This window comes from Sycon ciliatum, chromosome 2, assembly GCF_964019385.1.
Source record: "Sycon ciliatum chromosome 2, ocSycCili1.1, whole genome shotgun sequence".
Lineage (NCBI taxonomy): Eukaryota > Metazoa > Porifera > Calcarea > Leucosolenida > Sycettidae > Sycon > Sycon ciliatum.
In genome coordinates, this window is record NC_088644.1 from 19,379,485 (window position 1) to 19,400,941 (window position 21,457).

Sequence of the window (21,457 nt, forward strand, 5' to 3'; positions counted from 1 at the left end):
ATTTTTCATTTTTCATTTTTTTTCTACACACACACACCACACCACATACTCCGGCATACACTGGCTGTTGGTAACCACCCAGGAGAATGAAAGAAAAGTCAGGAAGAGTCCGAGAAAGAGAAGAAAGACGTATGCGACCATAATCGTCGGGAATTGAACCCGCAACCTCTCGATTGGAAATCGACTGCACATACCACTGCACCATATGGGACACACACACACACACACACACACACACACACACACACACACACACACACACACACACACACACACTGGCGCTTATAGAATGGTTCCAAAGCGAGCACTCCGTTTTACCTGCCCTTTTGATCACACAAACTGGAGGAACAGTGAAGGAAGTGATGGCACTCAGAGAATTCTCAGTAAAAAGAAAGCACATACCAGCAATAGACGGGAACGCACTCAGCTGTTATAACCGAGCATTAACACAAAAATACAAAATTGAAAAACAGAAGCAGTTCGCATCAGCGAGGAGGAATACTTCCCAAGTTGAGCAAAATCCTAAGTAGAGCAAGAGCAGCATATTCGTGTTTGTGTATGTGTATGTGTGTGTGTGTGTGTGTGTGTGTGTGTGTGTGTGTGTGTGTGTGTGTGTGTGTGTGCGTGCGTGCGTGTGTGTGGTGTATGGTGTGTGGTGTATGGTGTGTGTGTGTGCACGCGTATGCATGCATCTGAACATTAGAAGGATATGGTCAAATAACAGAACGCAGCGAGTAAAGACCGCTACAGGGAGCAGCCAAGCAATGTGTGATAGCTGGCAGCAAACAAGTTGATAATAACACATAGGCACATAGATGTCTGCCTGGCTAGCAGTATTGCTGCTGCCCTCATGGCAGTCAAGGGTGATGTGGGAACACAACATTGAAAATTGGGATAATTGGGGGGGGGGGGGGGGCTAGGTAGCAGTATACACCTGCAGGACACAAACCAAGCAGGGTACCCTGCGAGCCAGCATGACTTCTGCTGTAAGAAATTAAAAACAAGATAAAGACAAAGTCTGATCACGAAATCTATGGTCTGGATGAAGAAAAATAGAATAATAGCAACAGCACACTGGCTGTGTCAAAGGCGCGCACTTAAAGATCAGCTTGAAGTAGCATGTGCAGGTGCATGTGGTGTATGCGCGTGTGGGGGAGGGTGCGCTGTTGCACAGAGTGTGCAGGCTGTACATGTGTTCATGTGCGTGTGACTAATTTAGGAGTAGAGAGAGAGCATCGCACATAGAGTCATGTAGAAGGCAAATGGAAGCTGCTTCTGGCATATAGAAAAAACTCTATCCAGAGGGGTTTGACCGAGAATCAACTATGCTTCTTTCGTGAACAAAAAAACAACAAAAAACCAGGACTATTTGTTGAACTTGATTTCATTTAAAAAAGAATAGACTATATCAATATGTCCTAGTTCATGTACTACTCCGGTGTATAGACAATACCAATAAGGGCATCAGCAGCAGCAGCAGCAACAACAGTCACAGTGTAATACTGCAACCACTGCCCCAGCCAACAAGACAGAAGTAGTTATTTGGACAACTGTAGATTTTTCACAGCATCCATGATCTGTAGGGAAACACACCCAAATACATCGTATTCACTATTCAGCAAGCATTTGCAAAAAAAGTCAAAACCGATTGTGCCATTATGTCATCATTTGAGGTGTTTAGTATTGAGTGACATCACATGCATGGGTTTTGGCACTCAATACAATGCATATGATTATGACGATGCCATTGACACAAAGCTCTATAACAAAGTTGCACTGTGCTTGTCATGTAACGTTAAGTTCACTATGCATGGTCAAGTATGGCAGCGGGCAAAGAGAGAGAGAGAGAGAGAGAGAGAGAGAGAGAGAGAGAGAGAGAGAGAGAGAGAGAGAGAGAGAGAGAGAGAGAGAGAGAGAGAGAGAGAGAGAGAGAGAGAGAGAGAGAGAGAGAGAGAGAGAGAGAGAGAGAGAGAGAGAGAGTTAACTAACCTGTCTTTGATGAGCACCGCTAGTTACTCCGCACTTTCTCAGGTCACCTAAACTCATGTGAGACAAGAACTCTAGGTCATCCCAGCCTTCACGTAAGAAGCCGTCAATGAAGCGAGTTAGTCCCAGTTCTTTGAGAAAGTCCGCTACGGTTGATTGTTTGCCATTGTGGAAGGGCGACTGCAACAAATATAGGTGAGATGTACACAGCGAAAGGCTCGACTCCCATGCAAACAAGAGTGCATCAGTGCCAAGAATAGAGAGGTTCCGCACAACGTATTCACGTTAGTAAAAACGCAGTCGATCTACGGAAAGTCTTACGTACACTGTATGCTAATCCGTGTTCAGCCATACAGAGTTTTCAAATCACGTAGCTGCCCTTGCCAACTCCAAACGCGACAGAGCACAACCTAGGCAGAGAGTCATAAATTTATACCCCAATCCACTCACGGACTACCTCCGTTAGTAGAGCTCCATTTACGTTCTCTATGCCGACAACTTCAGTAAGTGGAGTGCAAACTCGCGAATTCACGGATTTTCCCGCCCACTTAGGGTTATCGGTAAATACCGATATTTATTTAGAAACGAAAACTAGTCATTTCTCTACAACCCCCTCCCCCCTCCTTGAGTAAACACAATACATAATGTCGATATTTTTTCTTTTTTTCTGGACGTGCCCACACATACAAACTGTGCATCGATATTAGGGAGGTTTAGTCCCACGTAACGAATACAGGAACGTGAATGATACACGTAAAGTTCATGCAATGAACCCACGTTTGTAATGTTGTTTTTAGTCAGACGGAACACACACAAGCATGAAGCAAAAGGCCCAAACCTGGTCAAAGACGAAGCTTCGAAGTTCATCGAATATTTTGATTTCGTGCTTCGGAAACTTCTTCAGCTGAGCACTCTCACAGCTTGCACAATGCGCTCCATTCTGATTTTCACCCACGTTCTGGCGAAACGTGGGTGAGCCTCCATACACGGTATGTCGTGAATCAGAAAACGGCCGTACGTGGGTCACTGAGTAAAGTACACACGGATTACGTGGGACTACACCTCCCTATTTTTCGAGAAACGAACACGCGCTCAACCCCCTCCCCCTAAACGACTAGTTTTCGTTTCTAAATAAATATCTATATAATTATTTACGGATGGCCCCTTACGTAAACTTTACGTAGTGCGGAACCTCTCTAATGATAACAGTCTCGACTTTTCTAAGCACTCGCAACAGTCTCAACATAAAATAAATTTTAAAAACAGCTATGGTAAAAATCACACCGAACACACGACAGTGTACTGATGGCAGAAAAGAGGAAAATTTGCTGCAGCAAAACATAAACATAAATGCTGAATGACTCAACATTCGATCAAATATTGTATATTTTTTGATGACCAGTTCCCAGATGCTCGTGCTACCCAAGCACAAAACGTGTGACACATGTCGATGCTCTCCACCACACTTCTAGGGTCGTAATTAGGGTCGTAATTCTATTGGAGGGGGGGGGGGGGGGCTCCTCGTCCCCCGCTACACGTTGAAACACCAAAAGGCTGTGCACTTTCAACTGGAATAGAAATATAGTAGAGTGGAGATCATCCGCACACCTCGGGGCGCCGGCTGTCTCCAAGGGGTTCGGATGAGGAGATAGTTCGGATAAGGGAGAGGTCACACATCCATCTAGGACATGCACGTTCCCTCATGTCTCCATCATTTCTCACTCTCTTCGGCAGTTCCACAGGAACTAGACACACTCCAGCTCCTCAAAATGACTCTACGGTGACACAATGTCACTCCAACCTGTTGCAAAACATCTTGTGTACCGCTTGAATGGTGCTTCGGGCGGGGAAAATAAACCAAAACTCATTTTCCAGATTCAAAAAGGTGGTTTACGCCATTTTCGAGCATGTTGAAACTTAAAAAAGTCGTCTGTAGTTCTGTACGGTTACATTTCCAACTGTACCACATCGACCCAAAGTCAAACCGGAATGCGTGGCCTGGCACAAGAGGCGGGCGAGTGGATGTGGTGAATGAAGGGACAGATGGATGTGGCAAATGATCGGTTGGGAATGTGTGTCAGTGGTCATTACTGAAGCTTGCTATGCCCTAACCATTACTGCACAGGTGCTGCATCTGATACCACCAGTAGAATGTACACCACTATTCCATATATTGCATGGAATAGTGGCGTCTCATGCACAAAGACATAAAGGGGAAGTTAAGGCAAAAATTAAAATTTCACCAGTTGTAGTCTTCGGGGTGCTGAGTCGAATGGTCGTGGTCCGAGGAAGCTGAGACGCTCCCTTCCTACTTGAATCCCAATCGAACTCGCGCACTTCCACCGAAACTGGGTGACTGCGCCCTACTACAGTCCATTTCAAAACTATAGACGCGTACCTAGGCAAAAACCGTTATGCCAGCATCTATACCACATAAAATCTGTGATCACTTTGTGCATAATTTTTTCCAAATTGGGCGTCTGTTATCCAATCCTTTAGAAACTATATGAGAGTAATTGTGGAGCGATCCTGAGCAATATTCCGTAAACTATTCTCAAAAGGTTCCAGCCAAATTTGAAATATTTCAAAAACCCTACGCGTCTATAGTTTTGAAATGCACTGTAGATGGGGATTTGTATGCAAAATGTCACTAAAAGCGCCATTTCGTTCTTATAAAAGCACGGATGACCGCGATTGGCCAATATGTTGTAGTCTTTTGGACGCTGAGTCGACTGGTTTTGGTCCGAAAAGGCTGCGATGCAGGGTTCCTCCTTTATTCCCAATCGAACATGGTTGAACAAGCGGTCACGTGCTCCTGCGTACACTAGTCAGCTGGTCACCGTGCCTGCAGGGTACAACTTACTAGCCTGTTTGACCTTTTTTGGGTGCAGTCCTGTCACTCGAGTTGAACTCGAGTTGAACCTTGGTGTGAAAGTTCTCCCCTGCTGGCGTGGTGACCAGGTGATTTGGGCACCCAGGAGCACGTGACCGCTTCTTCAACCATGTTCGATTGGGAATAAAGGAGGAACGCTGCATCGCAGCCTTTTCGGACCAAAACCAGTCGACTTAGCGTCCAAAAGACTACAACATATGGGCCAATCGCGGTCATCCGTGCTTTTATAAGAACGAAACGGCGCTTTTAGTGACATTTTGCATACAAATCCCCATCTAGTAGGGCGCAGTCACCCAGTTTCGGTGGAAGTGCGCGAGTTCGATTCGGATTCAAGTAGGAAGGGAGCGTCTCAGCTTTCTCGGACCAAGACCATTCGACTCAGCACCCCGAAGACTACAACTGGTGAAATTTTAATTTTTGCCTTAACTTCCCCTTTAACAACGGAGAGAACACACTCCTCTGTGACCAGGCTAAGATAGCATACATCATGCATTCTAAAGACGTGACCTTATGCATGATATGAGTGGTGGCTTACGAGACTGCTGTCTGCATGACTTCTAGAGTGCGCGGGGGCAGCAAGGTCTGCGTCAGCTGTGGATAGGCGAGGGCGATGTGAGGAGTTCTGATGGGCCATCTGAGCAGACCGCGAGCGCATCAGAACCGAATGTGTTGGTGATGATCCAGGCGCTATAGATGATGTCCCTGCTGGCGGTGCAGGTGCTGGTCCATGGCGAGAGGACACAATGCCTATTCCGCTGCTAGCATTGGGCGGTGGCAGGGGCGGTCGCTCATCAGAAGATGATCTCGACATGGCTGATGACGATGACTGGGATGGCTGTGATGCTGCCATGCTGCTTTTGGGTGATACCACATCTAATGAATGTGGGAAATTGATTGCAGGATCCGTGAGAGATGGCCGACTACCCTGTGCCTAATGACAATGACAGGAAGAGAGAGAGAGAGAGAGAGAGAGAGAGAGAGAGAGAGAGAGAGAGAGAGAGAGAGAGATGACCCGCACACCAACAACATACTTCAACAAGCTATAGTGCAAAACAAGAGCAATGTACATGGCGTGACCGGCCGCAGAAACTTACAGGGCGCCGCGTTATGTTCTGAGAGCGGGGATGTAACGTCGACACATCACCATTTATCACGTAATGGGTCCTTTCCCGGTACGGCCTATAGTCAACATTGCCCACAGTGGGGTCTGTAGATTCATCATGGGTGCCGGGTATGGACATTGGTCTCTGTGCCTTTCCATCACATAAAGAGGGGCAGCTAGAGAGATGTATGCCCTGTGCAGACAGCAGTATTATAGCGAGCAGAGATCTTAACAGTTCAGTAGAAATTGACCCGTACAAATATACAAGTGCTTATCTCCTCTTAGCTACAGTCCTGGTAAGACACTCATGCAGTGTGAGCAGACAAGAGGGCAAAAAAAAACAGGCGTTCGAAAACATGTCACCAGAGATAGTAGATAGGGCACGGGGAACAGTGGATAGAGAAAGAGGGGAACAAACAGAAGACAGGGAAAGAGGATACGAGGTACAGGAGCAATGACACTGGCTGAAGCGCACAGCCTCTCTGAGTAGTCCAAGTATGCATGTGACTTTTAATGCCGGCGTTGAGTATCAAAGCCAAGTTAGCCCATGCGGGCACATGCGCAGCGATGGTCTCATGATGCATTTCATTAAATATTATTCTGCATCGAGTATGGTCCGTAATTTTCATTTTTTGCACTGTTGCTACTGTGGCCTTTATACGCGCTGCAGTAGATTGTCGAATGCAGTTTATTGCGTCTTTTCCTGCGGACAAGAAGTGCGTTTTCTTGCCAGGCTGGGATTTTGGCCATAAGGCCTAGCGGGATGCTAAGTCAAATGGTCTTGGTCCGAGGAAGCCAAGACGCTCCCTTCCTCTTTTATTGCCAATCGAACTTGCCACTGCCACCGAAACTGGGTGACTGCGCCCTACTAGATGGGGATGTGGTGCAGTGGTATGTGCAGTCGATTTCCAATCGAGAGGTTGCGGGTTCAATTCCCGACGATTACGGTCGCACACGTCTTTCTTCTCTTTCTCATTCTCCTAGCTCTTCTTTCATTTTCCTGGGTGGTTACCAACAGCCAGTGTATGCCGGAGTATGGGGGTGTGGCGTGTGTGTTACAAAAAAAGAAAAAAAGAAAAATGGAAAAAATGAAAAATAGGGATTCAATGGCCAGAAAAGCCACTTCAATCAGCTGTGTGGTGGATACCAGGCTAAAATTAGTGGTGGTCAATTCATCAGCCTTGCAAGCTGTTGAATGATGTAATCCCAGCACAAGCTGCTATGTCTAACATATCTGTCCGCTATCATCGCTTCTGCGATGGGCAGGTCTGAGGTCTGAGATTGGGATTTGTATGCTTGTAGGCTTAACTTCCCCTTTAATAGTGAAGACGACAACACAACAGCATGTTGAGCATTGAGTACACTGGATACACACACTACACACACTACACACCCAATTGCGTGTTAAGCCTAGTTCACATTCGACGGGGCGCGATGGGGCGCGGCGTAAGGATCAACGGGAAGCGACAGGACGGTCTGACGGCGTCCAACGTGAACACCAGGAACGGGAACGCAACCGTACTACTGTACGGATCGGGAAGCGACAGGAAGAGTTGGATCAGTTAACTTTTCATACCGTAGACGGGTGTAGATAGGGACGCAAGGGTACAAAATGGCTACATTTTGAGTGTGAATAGGAGACGGCGTCTACTCTCGATTCGTACTTGGAAATTTTAGCATTTCGAACACTGCGCTTCCCATGATAACTCGCAGAATGGCTAACACAAGTTGAGTTGAATTTAGCAAGATACGATGTGATGTCACGTATCGTATTTAAGGATAGTTCAGGAGCGTGGCAGACGAACTGGTTTATCATTTCCTGGGGCTATTATTTGAATGGCACAACTTTCAGGGCTACTTTTTTGGTCTTGATGAAAACTTGCATTGTGAACTTGATTCCGCTTCATTCAAGGAGAAATAATTGAAAAGAAGTCCCCGGAAAACAAGAAATTAGGTCCGAAACTTCCGAAAGTCACCCCGTCATGGACCGTGGCTTATGACGCGCGCTGTTCAACATCGCAACGACTGCAGAATGTCGTGTCGTATGAATCGTACAAGATTATACAGCTCACCCCAGCCGTCCCGACAGGCCCTTACCTCGCGTACCGTCAGCGTTGCGTCGAATGTGAACTAGGCGTTAGTCTTTACACAAGCATGATGAGTGAGACAGTAACATCGACCACTAACCTTCTTCACTGGTACAGGTGGACGATCTTCTGCTCTAGCAGGTATACTTGGCTTTTCATCGCCCTATATAAACACAATAGCAACAGCCACAAAGACAATGATGACAACAGCAGCAGCAGCAACAAACTAAAAGGTCAGGGTGGATTTTACTTGAAGTAGTGATTTATCAGTTGTCACACATAATGAACTACATGAAAGCAGAAGACACAGTGTCGTCAACCAAGCCTTATATACAGGCAGTATCACAATGCCATCAACCATGCCATATATACATGCAGTAACGGATCAACCATGCCATATATACAGGCAGTAACGGATCAACCATGCCATATATACAGGCAGTAACGGATCAACCATGCCATATATACAGGCAGTAACGGATCAACCATGCCATATATGTTGGACTCAGTAGAGCGTCCAGCCCCTATATGATGTCCAACCCCTATATAGAGTCCATTGGTCCAAAATCCACTGTACAGAGTCCAAACTTGGAATCAACTGTGAGCTCAAAGTTTCGATGGACATCACTCCCTGTATAGAGTCCAGCCAATTGGCTTCACCCCTATATAGAGTCCATTGGTCCAAAATCAACTGTACGGAGTCCAAACTTTGAAATCAACTATAAAGAGTCTTTATGTGGACAACACGTATAAAGTCCAGCCAATTAGGCATCCCCTATCGAGTTCGAAAATAGACATAGGATCTGCTGTAAGCAGTGAATATTAACCAGAAAACGGCCTCTCCCTTTAATCCTTTACATCATTCACTTCTCAAGATAAAAAAATATGTATTGAGGCGCCACTGCAGCCACTTCATTACATGAAAACCCTACAAACACCATCCTCAAATCAAGTGGTCTCTTCGCAGACGCTGCAAATTACAATATCTCAATCATGTAGTGTTGCCAAATTATTGTGCACGCACACACACATGCACACACCCACACACCGCCAAGAAAATACCTAGGAAAAAACCAAGAATCAAAAGAGAATAATGGAGAGCCCAGGATTAATTATTTGTTTTCAAATTATTGTGCGCGCGCGCACGCACACACACACACACACACACACACACACAAACTTATACAACGCCAAGAAAACACCAAGAAAAGAATAGAGACACAATACACACGCAACTCCAACAGCCATGCAAACGTCCACCCATTTACATGTAAAGTCAAGAGGGATAACAAATTATTATACGAAACGAATGCGTACGGGGACGGGTACACGCACGTTTACATACACGTAGTAGTGTAAGAGAGTAACATAGTGCAGTGGTCAGCATAATACTAGCACATGCTGAGAGTGCAATAGCAAGCTTCACCATTGCTCATGGCCATGCAAATGTTCAGCAGCACTCAGTTCCGCAAGCTTCTGAAGATCAGCACACCTGCAACAAATAGATAGCACAAGGATACGCTTATTACCGTAATGATGCATGGGAGCACACAACTACCAAGTTCTCAACGAATGTGATGCTCAATGAAAATCAATCCACTCAAAGACCTGTGAACAGGTGATGGTGGGGACAATAATCTATTAGTAATACGAGGAATAAGATCGTTTGTGCACACTCAAGACGCACAGACACACCAACATGCATGTAGTGTACACAGTGTTTCACTTCACTGCAACTAAATTGAAATGAGATGATTTGAACAATCTGTACAGCGTTGCGGTCAGTCAGTCTTCCCCAAGATGGAAATGCAATGATTTGTTGTCACGAGGCAGTTTCACTGACACAATGTCATGTTCGTGACATCAAAACGGTTACTTCAGGGAATACGAGTATTAGCTTGAAGCTTTCTTGTCATTGGCATACAAGCAATCCTCCTAGTCCTACTACTACTAGTACACTGGCACTGCGTTTGTGGATCCCATTGTATTTGACATCATACTACAGGAAGAGTGTCGTGGAGTTCACATAATTATCACAGGGATAAAAATACATTTCTCATGAAATAAAATAATAATTGATGATAGCTAGACGGTCATTATACGATTGATGCAAAGTCCTTGCAGTCCTTGAGGACTATTACGAAGTGGTTGATTACTTTTAGGGCATTCATTCAAGCAACATCAAACAAACGCGATACGCTCCTTGAAAATGGAAAAAAAATTCAAGCATAACGACAGAACAGCAGACCAATCGAAACGAGTAAAAGCTTCCTTACCTCAGTCATCGTCCTGCCATGTAGTTGGACAGCCTTTTGACACGGTGGTACATGCAGCTCTTGTCCAGTCAAACAGGGGTATCCTTGTGGCGTCGAACGAAAGAGAGTGTCAGTGTATCTGACTCGTCAGATTGCAACTGTGCTGAACTTTTCTCTTTCTCCGCTTTCTGCTTTCATCCCTCGCTCTGATGAAACCGTTCAAACGTCTTACTGGCAGCAATGGCCAGCCAAACAGGGGATCCTTGTGGCGTCGAACGAAAGAGAGCGTCAGTGTACCTGACTCGTCAGATTTGAACTGTGCTGAACTTTTCTCGTTCTGCAATTTCTGCTTTCATCCCGCGCACTGATGAAACGTCTTCAGAGAACCACAAGACGCTTTCCAGATTTGATTTTGAACGTCTCCTTATCCTCCTTGGTTAGCTCGAGACAGATTACTGTCAGCAACTGCACAGCAGAATTGGCAGCCATGGCTGAAGTGAAGAAAGGAATGCGCTGCCACGAGGCAAGCAAAACTGAAAAATGTGTTCCCTTTCGGGCACATCACACAGGACGGCGTGACAGGATAAACTGGACTCCTGGACCGTGAATAGGGGACTTGTAGAAAAAGTGTACTCCTTATAGGGGATTGCGCGGCAGGATGAAGCTGATCAAAACTGAGTGGACTCCTGGACTCTGTATAGTGGATTTTGGACCAATGGACTCTATATAGGGTGCTGGACATCATATAGTGCATGGACTCTATACTGAGTCCTACATATATACAGGCAGTAACGGATCAACCATGCCATATATACAGGCAGTAACGGATCAACCATGCCATATATACAGGCAGTAACGGATCAACCATGCCATATATACAGGCAGTAACGGATCAACCATGCCATATATACAGGCAGTAACGGATCAACCATGCCATATACAGGCAGTAACGGATCAACCATGCCATATATACAGGCAGTAACGGATCAACCATGCCATATATACAGGCAGTAACGGATCAACCATGCCATATATACAGGCAGTAACGGATCAACCATGCCATATATACAGGCAGTAACGGATCAACCATGCCATATATACAGGCAGTAACGGATCAACCATGCCATATATACAGGCAGTAACGGATCAACCATGCCATATATACAGGCAGTAACGGATCAACCATGCCATATATACAGGCAGTAACGGATCAACCATGCCGCACATACAGGCAGTATCACAAGTGACATACAATGCCAAGTCTACGAAAAGACTAGTTTAACAGAACAGACGCAGTAGGAGCACATTTTTAAGTGTGAAGACTCCACTGTGGCCATCCACTCTACCCATACATCTTCACAGCACTCTACAAACGGTCTCTGGGACCGTTTGTAGAGTGCTGTGAAGATGTATGGGTAGAGTAGTAGTAGGAGCAGACCAGCTATCTTTCAAGATGCAGTAAAATAGTACTGGAGCAGATATGCTCAAGCTCTCACCCGCAGATCTGCCGTGGCCGTTCTTGAGCGCGAAGGACGGACTGGTACTGCAGCAGCATGACACACAGAGCACACAAGCACACATAAATACTAGAGCACACAATACAGACAGTACTACTGAGTACATCAGTCAAATACAAGCTACATTGATCGGTGTGTGATGGGAATGGTAAACTGGGCAATGGGGACAGGTCGTACAGGTTCTGAGCACTGGCCATGCAATTGCACATGCTGGTTCATGTACTTTTGGTATGTACGTGTAGCCTGCAACTGTAGGCTGTGATATGCTAGTACAGTTCCAGGCGGGATAACTCATACACAATATGTCACATGTGTAGGGAGATTCTTAGCGTACTATTACTATTAGCAAGACGTGGCAGTGCGGGGAGTGACAAAACACACACATACATAGACACACACACACACATACACACACACACACACACACACACACACACACACACACACACACACACACACACACACACACACACACACACACAAACACATGGCAATCTGACCAGGTGGCGCATCGACATCACTAGAGTCTCTGCCAAAGCCAGAAGATGTGGCGGACACACGCATGCTACCACCCGGATTGCTACGCCGTGACAAGGGAGGCGGTGCAGTGGCAGGTGGACGTGGTGCAACTGAAGTACTCCCTCCGCCTCCTGACGCTGACGCTGGTGTTGGGTTCAGACGCACCGCTTCAATATCAGATTGCAAGACAGGTATGGGTGGCATGGCATGACCAGTGGATGACCGTTGGAGACCGCTAAGTTGGCTCATGGTGTCTTGCAAGCTCTGACCACGGATGGCAACAGGACTCGCTGCATGCAGGTGTACAATAGTAACACAGTACGTACTGTAAATCAGCAGTTTCTTAAGCATACTACATTGATCATTTTGAAAACTTCCAATTTGTGAGCAGCATCACTTTGGTAAATTAGACTCCAGGCAGGTATGTGCACACTAGTTTGTTTAGAAAGCAGTATGGGAAGCGCACGGTCTGCCGAGGTCTTTTACAAGCCGCCTACATTTTCCATATTCACCAACTACGAGGTCAATAACATAATATTTATCATGGTATTTCAACGTGTGTGGTGGCGAATTGTAAAAAAAGTCGTCAAAATGGCACTGGTCAAAGATGGCAAATATTTGACCAGTGAAGATCAAGGGAATTAGTGGAAATCAATATGAACCCATGATAAGAATACTTATTGGTTCACAGTAATATGAAGAGTCAGACTGAAGAACAGAAAGAGCTTCAGGCTCTTCACAAGCAAATTTTCTGAAACTTTCCACGAGGACTAATTTCACTTTTTGTCGCGCAGGAAGCTAGGAAGCTAGTAATATTGTACTTGGACGGAAACTAACGAGAGAGCTTGGAAGCCCAGGGCCCTACGCTATGCTTTTTTGCTTAGCTAGCTCATCATGCATGTTATTAGTACTGATGGAAATGTTTTTTTTTCTCCATTGATTGACTACATCAAACTTTCTCTTTGCATTCGAGGGTAATACGACACCGTCTACCACCTTGATGACCTAGGCAAAAAAGAATAGGGATATACTTTTTTTCATTTCTCCTATTTTATTTTCAAGACAACCTGGGATTCGAACCCGCACTATTGTCCTGCATGCATTCCCCCGATACACTTCGCATACATACTCATTCTTCCAAGCTGCTTTACGTTATGATCTTGCATTTGAAACCCTATTTGAATATTGTGGCCAGCTGTCTTTGATGGTACGGTACGGGACAGGTACGGGATAGCGCAAGGAATGCCGATGGACAAACACGGAATTAAAACTGTGTGGACCCTGGCTAGCGCCAGACGTTACTGAAGTAACGTCTTTTGCTTAGCTACGGGAATAAACATCACTAGTAACAGGGTGTGCTGTTCGAGACCGGGGCCCATTCAGTCGGTGTAAACAACTGAACGTAGTTATCCAGTAGTTATCACCCCCGCACGTTCACCTGACGTGTGTGGTGCGCATCTTAATCTCTCTCTATCCATGAGTTTCTACTGCCTAGGTCTAACCTGGCGCTAGGTGTGGTGGTGCCGATATCATCGATGCTGAAGTAGCCCTTTCAGAGTCGACTTCTGCTGCATACAACATTTACAAAGCACGTGGAGTAGCAGCAGGAGCAGTCATTGGGTTAGAAAAACAACTATACCATAACTCCAATGCTTGCAAACTTGACAATAAAGCTGAAAAAGAACAGCAATGATGCCCATGAATCCAATCACATGCATTCATCAGGTTAATCACAGTATAAACATTTTCCTCAATGGCTTATTATTATTATTATTAGACACAATCTCATAGCATGTGACAAGCATAGCTAATGCAAGGACAGAATCCCCTGAGACAAGGGCGTTGAGCCAGCCACGGCAATAGTAAGCTAGGAAAACAAAGCAAAAGCAAAAAAATGAATGGAAAATTACAAAGAAAAACGATTAACGGAAGTGAGCACAATCAAAATTCGTGCATCACCCAGGTATTCGAGAATGTTCTTCGATAATAATTATTGCGTCTAGTTCAGTTGCGATAGTAGATCTTTAAACCGACCAATAGAAGAACAAGTTTTCAGACCCTATGGTAATGCTAACTAATGAGAGTAACCGGAAAACAAGGGGGACTTTAGATACTGGGCTGACTTAACAAGAGGCAGGATAAGCGCGTTACGGGTTGAGCTTGTCGAAAACCAATTGTACTTCATCATGTGTGAAGGGGTTTTATGAAGAAATATTTTATGAACCAGTGTACAGAGATGGTGGTTATGACGAACGGAGAGAGGAGAAGTGTGTGCAAGTCGATAAAGGGCATCCGATGGAAAACATCGATCCTTGTTGTAAAGAATTTTAAGTATAAATCTATGGTGGACTTCTAATTGGTTCAGAGTTGCGTCAGAAAGGCCACACCAAGCGGTATCGCAATAGTCGAATATGGAGAATATAGCACTGATAAAATAAAAATAATAGTTTACACTGGATGGGCAAATGAGTGCAATGTGGTTGTAGTACCCCTAATGCTGAACTGGTTCGCTTGCATACACAGTTGACATGTGCAGCCCGAGAGAGTTTGCAGTCAAACATCACACCGAGATGTTTGTGCTGAGTAACAACACGGATAGGCATAGTCGAGTCAGGGAAGTATAATGGTTGATCAGGAGGGGATGAAGCTTAAAGCAAGAGTACATAAACCAGAGTGTGCAACTGTGCATATCAGATCTGAAACAGCGCAGTTTGTGCACTGCGTCACCCTGATGAGGTCAGCCAAGCTGCGTCTTGCGTAAAGCTCAAATTTTCGTGTTTCACAGTCCGGAAATCAGCCAAGTTTGCATGATTCAGACGTCCTGTTTTAGGATTTCGGTGTTTTTATGTGACTGCGTATGCTGTGTACCTTCCCTGGCAAGTAATTTCACCATGCTATCCGTATCAAAAACCGAAATCAAGACAAACTCAGTGACCTGCACCACTGGGACTGGTTACGCAACTTTTCACTGTGCCTGTGCCTTACCATGCCGTCAGAAATGACGTACTGCACAGATTACGCTCCCACAGGAACCATCCCGAGTTGCACACTCTGGTTTATGTACTCTTGCTTAAAGGGGAATTATAGCCTTAAATCATGTCATTGTAAATAGACGCTAGGTGATGGGCTGGGGTATCGGGAGGTCGCTCAACAACCGTACAAACCTCTGCAGATTGCGTGAAATTGCGCGCACGAGATCCGGGTGGCGTCAACTGGTCAATGGCATCATCGACAAGAAATATGTGTACCACTAAACAGGTCTAACTTACTTATAGCTACTTGCAATGTGCTAGTGCTGCACCAGCGTGTTGCATTGTTAGTGTCTTTGAATAGTATGCGTATGATCAAGTGTTTGTTCACCTATATTTTCCCTTTTTCGTTTTTGGTTTTGCTTTCTTTCTCTTTTTCTCCCCTTCTCTTCTGGTATCATGTCTAACATTGGGTGTGGCCCAAGCGAAGGCTAGGCTAACGCTGATGCCTACGCGAAAGGGCTGATGATGATGATGATGATAGCCTAAAATCAAATTTTCACCAGTTGTAGTCTTCGGGGTGCTGCGTTGAATGGTCTTGTTCCGAGGAAGCTGAGACGCTCCCTTCCTTCTTTATTGCCAATCGAACTCACCAGTTCTACCAAACCTGGGTGACTCCGCCCTACTAGATGGGGATTCGTATGCAAAATGTCACTGAAAGCGCCATTTCGTTCTTATAAAAGCACGGATGAATGCGATTGACCCATCGTCTTTTGGACGCTGAGTCGACTGGTTTTGGTCCGAGAAGGCTGCGATGCAGCGTTCGGCGCTTATAGGCCGTGCAAACTCACTTTTATCGTACCGTTTCCAAGGATATTTACTCGCATACGATAAACTTGGACATACGCGTGCAACTGATTTTAGAACTTGGCCGGGACCCTTGTGCTCACGATTATACTTTGCACACCAGCAAAAGTGTCGGTTGCTGAAAGTGTGTACAAGTACTGCAAGTGCAGTGCTTGAACAAGGGAAAATTCAAAATTTAAAATTTCCCCGCATCTTGAGGTCACTGTGGATACATTGACGCGTGCAAAGTTTGCCACGTGCTCATGCGTACACCAATCACCTGGTCACCGTGCCTGCAGGCTACAACTTCCACACCAAGGTTCAACTCGAGTGAGAGGAACACGCCCAAACAGGCTGAAATTAGAGTAATCGGCTTTGCACAGGCAAACACGCACACTACACATTCATACACACATACTAGTAACTAGCATTCAAGATACTGTACAAAGATGTGTACCTTCTTCATGGATGAGACTGACATCATCTGCAATGAGCAGGAGAAAAGGGCAACATGTGCAAGAAGAGAAACACACACAGGCTGATGCAGGGGAATTAGAATATAGATTGGAAATTGCTACTGCGTGACATTGTACCGGCAATGAAGCTGCAAGATCACTGCAACAGCCTGAACCAGACCATGTCAATGAGAGCAATTGAAATTTTACATAGCAACATAACAAATACAGTACAACTGTGTGAAAGCGCGCACAGCCCGTAACAAACATTCCACTTTGTGCTGCAACTAGCAGTAAACTAGAAGCTACAATAAAGTCATGACTGTAAGTTCTGAAAAGTGTCTAAATGCGTCTGGGCGACTGTGCAATAACGTCACACCTGCAGGAGAACGGGATGAATGAAACGGATAAAAAGTTTAAAAACTGCACATACCATAAGGGTTGCGAGTTGTCTTGACGGGAATGTAGATGCTTCCACTGTACATGTAGTGGTAGACAAACAAGAGAGAAAGAACGAATGAACACATTGCTGATACTGGAAGTAAATGAAGATATTTCTGGGGGAATATTTCTGCAGCATCCTATCCCCAATGCAGCGCTCACAGGCAAAGCTATGGAAACTAATGGATAACACGGTCACTGAAAATGTAAAAAAAGCAAGAAGAAAGGCTCTCCTCACTGCCACCTAGAGTTTATACACAGCAGGATTGAGCACTTTAAGGCACTAACAAGTCGATGACACCTGCAAAGGCAGAATTTGAACTCATGAAGGAAAATTTTCATTCACAAGATGGTCCAAACAGGGCCTTTTGAGGGATAGCCGCATCGAATCATAGGGGAAATTTTCAATTGTGTCAGATAAAAACTTGTCATCATAGAATCAAACTTTACATGCCTACTCTTGGTGCATACATTCTCTTGCTACCATTTTTTACACCAAGGATAAAACATAAGAACACTGACTCAATACGTACCGTAAGTACCCAGTTGCTTTGCCATGTCGTGTCAGCTCAATTCCAAATTCTACAGGAGACTGTGAAAAGAACTCCACGGCAGCGACAACACCACCACCTGGCATGCACCACACCAGAGGACAGCACATATCCAATGTACTACTCAGTGATGGGTATCGCGCGTCATGACAATTCATTACAGCTACCTCAGTAAGACATGCTGCAGCCCGCCCTGTACACTGCAACCTATAACAAATTACATGATCACACAGTACACACCATTGTACTCCATAAGCAGCAGCAGCAGCAGCCATAACATGCACACAAACCTACCATACACTTCATCACCATCGACTGATTTGACAGCAATAAAGAAATGCTGATGCATCAGATACTCCTCATCTGCCAGGATAGGCTGAAGACTCATCTGCAAACACCACGACCACCACACACACACACATACACACAGGTACAAACCCATAATTAGAGATCAGACTCATCAGAGTACATGTACTTGTAAAACAACACAATGCCACAGACAAACTTAGATACCTGCATATTGATAACAGTTCTTTTTAAACGCAGATCAAGTCCTGAATGGAAGCTGAAGGGTTTTCCAACCGTGTTGCGTTCCACAGTTAATAATTATTGGGGACTCGTGGCCTGGTACGAAGACACTTCCCACTGCTTCAGGAGCTGTATCTGTGCTTCGATCTTTGATGGTGGTTCCGTTCCTACGGATGCGGAGAACTCAGTCTCGCTGGGACTCACGCAAATCGCGAATTTTTAATTCTAATGCTGATCAAGTGTATTTCTGATAACAATCGGACATTGAATACGCCCCAAGGAAAATGTTCACACCTTTGTGTGTGTGTGTGTGTGTGTGTGTGTGTGTGTGTGTGTGTGTGTAGGGGGGGGGGGGGGGGCAACATGTGCGTGTGTGGATGCACACAAAAGGAGAGCTAGACAGAGGAAAAGAAGAAGCGCCATGCATTCAATAAAGGAACTGCAGGAAAAAAAACAGCATATCACCATACCTTCTCAAGCTGCGTAGAAGACCACTCTGGAAAGCTGGTGTCGTGCAACATGTGTCTCAGGACTTTGGGACAGCTCTTGCGAAAGTCAGACTGCTTGTCATGTGTCAGGTACGACGTGTTGTTCACACTGCGTGCTGAGCCTGAAATGAACAGTTACCAGCAGACACATCTTACACTACATTTTGACGTAATATACAGCTTATTTAGTGGGAAATTAACATCTTTGAATTATCGTCGTGGTGGCAATGACCTTAAAATGGCAATGAATAAACAAATCGTGCAGTCATAACAAAATGTTTTCGTGTGACACTAGTGGTGAAACGAATATTCGAATATTCGAACATTCGTTCGGTTTGGCACATTCGAATATTCGTTAAGTCACATTCGAGTATTCGTTACGTCACTTCGAATGCAGTGCCTGTACATACATGGCCGCCGAACACGGTACAGTGCAGTGCGTACAGCCTGCCTGTGACTTTGTACTGCATGCATGCACATGTATGTCCATACTGGACTGCCGATGTTGCACATAACATTTATGAACTTCGAAGTAGCCTTATGTGGCAGTATATTTTACGTGGCACTACCGTTTGTCATACCTAATAATATATTAGTATTGACAATATCCATCAAATGACTGAGAGGAGGGCATGTGATGTCATCTGTGTTACGAAAAGAATATTCGTTCATTCGTTCGTTAAGCTGAAGAATATTCGACTAGTAGGTTTTGACATTCGTTTCACCACTATGTGACACTCATCAGCGGAAATTTGTCTCGCAATGAAGAATGACCAGAACAACCAATATATTCACTGGTTTGAGGGAAAGACACAAACGGGAAAAGTCTGAAGAAAAAAATGACTGTCACCACCAGAACTCGAACCAGGGACTTTCCCTCGTTTACAATATAGTCAAACTGGAACCAGGGACTTTCCCTCGTTTACAATATAGTCAAAATTACAAGGAGTTCTTACACCTAGAGTAACAGCATAATTATAGCGAAATCAGGCGGTACAAGAAGCGCAACTCACAATCAGCCAATAACATATGGTAGGTTGTGAAAGGTAGTTACAGTCAACTTCGCTTATAACGACACTCGGCGGGGCATCAGAAAAGTGTCCTTATTCGCGAAGTGTCGTTATACCCGAAGTCTCATTATATGTGTCACAGGTGGATGGGACTTTGCTCTGGGCATGAAAATTATGTCGTTATTCGCGAATTGTCGTTATATCCGCAGTCGTTAGTAGCGAAGTTGACTGTATACTTCTTGTACATGGATATGTAGAGGTAAGAAGTTCTTTGTGAATGGACATGGTGGTGTGTGTGTGTGTGCATACTACTTGAAGAGTGTGAAAGTTGTTGCACCTTCTTTCTGCTTGCACAGCACAGGATCACACGTACGTATGTAGACAGCTTTTAACACCTGCAGCTGCTTGAGCTAACTCTAACACCGAACGGCACTGAGCCAGGAATCATCAAAATACATAATGACACTCTGGATTTGACGCCAACTGCTTGTACAGAGCGGACTCCTTCTCGTCAACATCAAACATCTCGTCTTCACCACTCCTACCCTCATCCTCACTTTCCTCCCTCTCATCGCTGCTCTTCTCCCTCTCATCATTCTCACCCTCTTCCTCATCACCCGTCACCATCTCACAACGACTGTGCTTCTTCCTCCTTGATTCATCTACTCCATTCATCACTTTGCTGTTGCTACCGCTTGCTTCCCTTGGTCACATATTCCCCGTCTGCCTCAACCATGCCTCCAGTACAACAGTTGCACACAGAACTAGGAGTAAGCCTGGGGCATTTTTCAGAAGAAGAAAAAAGTACACGAATGCAAATAGAATGGCAGGAAAGAGACACTTAACAATATCTTACTGTTCAGACACTCGGAGTGCACTTCCAGGTAGTAGGCAGTCTTACTGCTGGACCCAATCTACAAGCAGCCAAGCAGCCAAGCAGAACAACACATCAACCTAGTCTTACTGCTGGACCCAATCTACAACCAGCCAAGCAGAAAAACACATCAACCTAGTCTTACTGCTGGACCCAATCTACAACCAGCCAAGCAGCCAAGCAGAACAACACATCACCCTAGTGAACATACCCACAGCCACAGGAACTAAACCTATTCAGAAGAGAACGGAACTTCGCCACCATCGATTAGGAAAATGCAACCAACTTTCTTAGTCGAGATCCTGTGCAAAATGGCAGCAGCAGCAAATAGTGTGACTTACAATCGCAGCTGCATAGGTGAAGTGGACGTAAGTACCAGTGGAGGGTGCTCCATCTGTCAAACAAGCACAATCACAAACACAGCCATACTCAATGAAATCCTATGTCACGAACAAGGTTAGAGCCTTGCACAAGTGTATAATTATCCTACTGGTTATGTGTCTGGGCATAGTTTTCTAACGTGATCTGATTCAATTGAGTAGCATGGCAGCAACATTACTCCACATCAACACACTATCCAGCTAGTTGTACAATGAAAGAATAGTGTTCTACAACTCACTATGATCAAGCATGTCTCATTATACTTGAAAAGCATAAGTTATAAGAATCAGGTAAATCGCATAACCCCAATACTCTGCATACGAGTGATGAGTCTGATGACCTTGAGAGGCTGTGATCCATCGTTCACCACATATTGCCAATCGAATTCGCACAGGCAGTGCATTCCCGTGACGCCAGGGATCCATACATATATGTTGAGTGCTAAAAAAGCTGATTTTGGAGCTCGTTTGATAGGGGAACAATGCATTTCAGCCTCTTAGGAAAATCCAAAAGTTCATAGTTGAGGTGAGGGTTAGGCCAAGTAAAAAAAATCCT

General features: G+C 45.0%; 1 protein-coding gene and 1 long non-coding RNA gene across 2 annotated transcripts in view; both read right to left on the reverse strand.

Moving 5' to 3' along the window:
• Nucleotides 1–360: 360 nt before the first annotated feature.
• LOC135810426 (phosphatidylinositol 3,4,5-trisphosphate 5-phosphatase 2-like) overlaps nucleotides 361–21,457 on the reverse strand; it is a 37,087-nt gene continuing 15,990 nt past the window's right edge. The window contains exons 16-29 of the mRNA XM_065323920.1: nucleotides 20,863–20,915; nucleotides 20,504–20,561; nucleotides 18,620–18,759; nucleotides 17,916–18,009; nucleotides 17,604–17,700; nucleotides 17,063–17,106; nucleotides 16,632–16,658; nucleotides 13,862–13,927; nucleotides 12,341–12,649; nucleotides 11,820–11,866; nucleotides 8,169–8,231; nucleotides 5,415–5,810; nucleotides 1,990–2,166; nucleotides 361–1,577 (exon numbers count right to left, since the gene is read on the reverse strand). Of these exons, the coding sequence (XP_065179992.1) occupies nucleotides 1,539–1,577; nucleotides 1,990–2,166; nucleotides 5,415–5,810; nucleotides 8,169–8,231; nucleotides 11,820–11,866; nucleotides 12,341–12,649; nucleotides 13,862–13,927; nucleotides 16,632–16,658; nucleotides 17,063–17,106; nucleotides 17,604–17,700; nucleotides 17,916–18,009; nucleotides 18,620–18,759; nucleotides 20,504–20,561; nucleotides 20,863–20,915 (1,610 nt within the window). The 3' untranslated portion in view covers nucleotides 361–1,538. The remainder of the gene's footprint in view (nucleotides 1,578–1,989; nucleotides 2,167–5,414; nucleotides 5,811–8,168; nucleotides 8,232–11,819; nucleotides 11,867–12,340; nucleotides 12,650–13,861; nucleotides 13,928–16,631; nucleotides 16,659–17,062; nucleotides 17,107–17,603; nucleotides 17,701–17,915; nucleotides 18,010–18,619; nucleotides 18,760–20,503; nucleotides 20,562–20,862; nucleotides 20,916–21,457) is intronic.
• Nucleotides 9,046–11,086, reverse strand: LOC135810789 (uncharacterized). The gene is made up of 2 exons (XR_010552394.1): nucleotides 10,345–11,086; nucleotides 9,046–9,560 (listed from the first exon to the last, which is right to left on the reverse strand). It is a non-coding gene; the product is annotated as an uncharacterized LOC135810789 (long non-coding RNA).